This window comes from Triticum aestivum, chromosome 2B (assembly GCF_018294505.1).
Source record: "Triticum aestivum cultivar Chinese Spring chromosome 2B, IWGSC CS RefSeq v2.1, whole genome shotgun sequence".
NCBI classification, from domain to species: domain Eukaryota; kingdom Viridiplantae; phylum Streptophyta; class Magnoliopsida; order Poales; family Poaceae; genus Triticum; species Triticum aestivum.
This window is the reverse complement of record NC_057798.1, coordinates 669,286,930-669,290,596: the sequence shown is the minus strand read 5'-3', so window position 1 is coordinate 669,290,596 and position 3,667 is coordinate 669,286,930. Positions and strand designations below refer to the sequence as shown.

The window sequence follows — 3,667 nt, the reverse complement described above, 5'->3', positions numbered from 1 at the left end:
GAGTTTATCGTTCATTTCTATTAAGTTTCAACGGTTAAGAAAATTTAAAAACATGTCATAACATATTCAAAATTGGTCTTATTTCAAAGCCCTTGTCAAAAGGAACACCAATATTCAAAATTGATCTTATTTCAAAGCCCTCATCAAAAGGAACACAAATATTCAAAATTGGTCTTATTTCAAAGCCCTCGTCAAAAGGAACACCAATATTTGAACAAAAAAGATGAAATGAGAAAGTATGGGACATAAGAGGGGGGGGGGGGGGGGGGGGGGTTGAAGCATGCACATCCACGGGATATCCCGTGCATGGAGAAGTGCTAAATGGAAGGCGTGTTTGGTTACTTGATGAATGTCTCTCAGCCCTTCTAGGTGGTCTACGTGGATTTGGTTGTGCTCATTAACTTTGTTGATTTGGTTGTGTTGTATGTATATATCTAGCCTGATGTACCAATTAACTATGGTCATGAATATAATGTTTGTGGGCCTGCTTTTTGAAAAAAGAAAAGTGCCCATCACAGTATTGGAGCGTCTTGAAATAGCAGATCATAATAGCATTAATATGACTCCAAATTCAAATTCAACAAGGGTATTGGGATATAAAATTAGTACTTAGTAGGAAAATATTTCTTTTTCTTATTCTGCAATGGTAGAGCAACGTAGTGGCTTCTAATATAGACCGAAGCTCTGGTGATGCAGCTTCTTCATATTCTTGGGAGCAGGCTCCTTGGGAGGCAGAAGCGCAGTGCTGAGAGCTTTGCGAGTCACCAAGGCAGCTTTCAGTATCTCCATAACCGTTGCAAAATCAGCAAAGTTAGCGGATCAGAGGCTGGCAAATTTTATGATCGTCGGGCGAAATGCATATGTTGGTAGAAATACCAACCTGGGGTTTTGTGAGAGCGAGCTCTTTCTCCACAAGGTCCTTTCTCTGAACCTTGGCTTCACTAATAACCCGTAGACTGCTTGCTAAGGACAGAGGAAGAACATGTAGATTGTCAGTAACCATGAAACTCTGAGGCCCCTGCTTGACATATGCTTCTCCAGTGCCACTTTCTTCTCCCTTTGGTAGTTTTGGGTCCCACTCAAAAAGGCTTGATTTCTTTACATCAGCACGGCAATTCTTATATGTATATACATTTTCTAAACCGTTGTAAACATAATGCTGCTCCCAGCAACGTGCAAGATCCCTGAAACCGCCGATCTTGAAGCACTTGATGCAGCCATCGATCTCTTGCTTATATGGAGATAGTTCTTCAACTTGTAGCATCTTAGCAGTTCCACAACCAAAGAAGGGTGGCAAGTTCGGGGACAGTAGTGAGATCTGGCATCCTGGCCTCAAGAATCCATCAGCACATCCATTGATGCTACTGTAAAGATTGTGAACACACCCGTTTGATGTGCACTTCCCATACATTTTCACTATGGATCCCAGTGGTATGCTTAGCAATCCCAAGAGAAGATCCGCAAAATCGGCACCAGCTTCAGCATACAACACCGATGAATTGTCCTTAGTCTGAAGAACCTTAATCTTAACATTGTTTAGCGTGTACTCAGCATCGTTTTCTTGTTGAGGATGCAAATTACCGGGGAGAATATCTGTGACTGAATCGTCAGAGGCGATGGCAAGATCAAAATAGTGACCAGTTAAAGGGTTCTTCGACGTTAATGATCTCTTGAGCAGGCTAATCATCTGTAGCAAATATATCATATCTAAGTCAAATACTACAGTAATAATTTTAGGCAAAGTACAGCAAATTTAAAGTTTCAGAGTAATAGTTACATCTAAGTCAAATACTAGTAATTTCATGAAAAGTGCAGTAAATTAGAAGTTTCAGAGTATTGCTGAAAAAATGTTGCGTCAAAAAGAGTACTGCTCAAAAACAGAGTTGAGATAGACAAACCTTGTCTGAACTAAGTTGCAGAGTCCTCTGCTCAAGACAGGAGAGATCCTGAACTTCAAACTTTTCCAAAATGGATAACATGAGAGACGTTGAGGCCGGTGCCACATGAAAATCATCGGTGACGATGAACTTCACGTCCTCTTTGACAAAAACAGCGACGTCAAAATCACCACCACGAGCAGCGCTAGTGCTACAATCATTCTCCGGCCTCTCCCCGGCGAGCTGGAACATGGCCTTGCCGCATTTGCAGACAGCGCCGCGGACGGAGCTGAAGGCGCCTTCAACATGCGCGCAGCAGCTCGTGTCAGCGCAAACATAGACCTCCCCGTGCTTGGTGTCGTCAACTCTGACCTTGAGTTGACAGCACCGCTTCGCCGCAGCGTTGATGGGACTGAGAAGCATCGTCTTGCAGGCCTCGGTTTTGAAGAGGCGAGTGGGGAGCCCGTCCACGCTCTTGTAGATCTCGTCCAGGCATCCGGCCTGAGACTGCTTGCCGAGGAGGCGAACGACGGTGCCGAGAGGCAGCGTGAGGAAGCCCAAGAGCACGTCGACGAACTCCCTGCCGGACTCCGCGAAGACCACCCTGCTATTCTCCTCGTCCACGAAAACCTTCACCTCGACCTTCGGTTCTGCTCTCGTCGCCATGGTGGACTGGAGGGTGATCCGGTCAAGTGCATGTGTTGCAGAATGTCGTCTTGGGGATATGTTGTGCGGCCCAAGCGGCTGGAGGTTGCGGAAACCTGAAGCGGCAGATGGATCGCTTCGGCTTCGTGTGCAGAACTGAATTGGTCCTGCAGTTTTCCCACTCCTTCATTTTCCACATTAAGTTAGGGTGTTTAAGATTTGTCCACTACTAGGACTGGAGTGGATCAGTTACTTGACGGTCATTTGATTTTTCTTTTCTCAAGGTACTCACAATGCATTGTCACTTAACTCGTTATCTGAGCATCGTTGCGATCCCCTAAAATGCTTTAGAGGAATAAACATTCGGGTTTCCTTCTCTAAATGGCACCTTTTTTTTTGAGTTAATCTCTAAATGGCACCTAATCGTTCCCCTATCGCAGTTAGAGGAGTAATTTTTTTTACTCTGGAGCCACCCGACTCTTAATTTTTTTTTGAAAAAGGAGGTTAAAAACCCGGCACTGCATCAATCGATGCATACAGCCATCTTTATTTATTATTCAACATAGGTCTAACAAGTATATACATCAAGGCACTCAAAGCCGTCACTCACATCTACAAAACTCAATAATATGGAGTGCTCTCACTCCCCATATCTAAAACTGGTGTCGTCCCCGATTCATCCACATAACGTATCGGAACGAATAGCCGGTGCAGCATACCTAAAGCGTATACCACATGCACACGTTTTAGAAGCCGTCATCATCATCGGACCGCTGACCCATCTTCAGGAGAGAGATCCGCATCATCCTTGCCAGTCCGTCCATCCGTTGACGCTACCACGGCGCCCAACGGCGCCACCGCCATGTGCTCGTCCATCCAGACAAGGAGTTTCTGGAGGATCTGTCATGCGTAGCACCTGCCGACTAGGCATGACACAGCGTAGCACCTGCCGGCTAGGCATGACTTGACATCTCCATCGAAGCTCCGTGCAAGACGAAACCGCTCCATCTCCTGCCTCCGTCCTTCAGCGCTGCTCCACCAACGATGATCCCAAGAGATAAACGACACCGCAGTACCGCCATCGTCCGATCTGGAAGACTAGATTCTAGGGTTTCCCCCGAAGCAACACGAGTGGGTCGACATAA

The 3,667-nt window shown here is 45.8% G+C and overlaps 1 protein-coding gene across 1 annotated transcript; it reads right to left on the bottom strand.

Annotated features, from left to right (window-relative positions):
- Nucleotides 1–666: 666 nt before the first annotated feature.
- Nucleotides 667–2,543, bottom strand: LOC123039379 (uncharacterized). The gene is made up of 4 exons (XM_044462574.1): nt 2,138–2,543; nt 1,899–2,038; nt 881–1,687; nt 667–783 (listed from the first exon to the last, which is right to left on the bottom strand). Exons 1-4 carry the CDS (start codon nt 2,541–2,543, stop codon nt 667–669), a joined length of 1,470 nt encoding a protein of 489 aa, XP_044318509.1.
- Nucleotides 2,544–3,667: the final 1,124 nt, after the last annotated feature.

Coding starts and splice junctions, on each gene's coding strand:
- LOC123039379 (XM_044462574.1), bottom strand. CDS start 2,543: ATGGCGACGAGAGCAGAACCGAAGGTCGAGGTGAAGGTTTTCGTGGAC. Junction 2,039..2,137: donor CGGCGCTGTCTGCAAATGCG/GCAAGGCCATGT, acceptor TTTTTGTCAAAG/AGGACGTGAAGTTCATCGTC. Junction 1,688..1,898: donor TGCAACTTAGTTCAGACAAG/GTTTGTCTATCT, acceptor TATTTGCTACAG/ATGATTAGCCTGCTCAAGAG.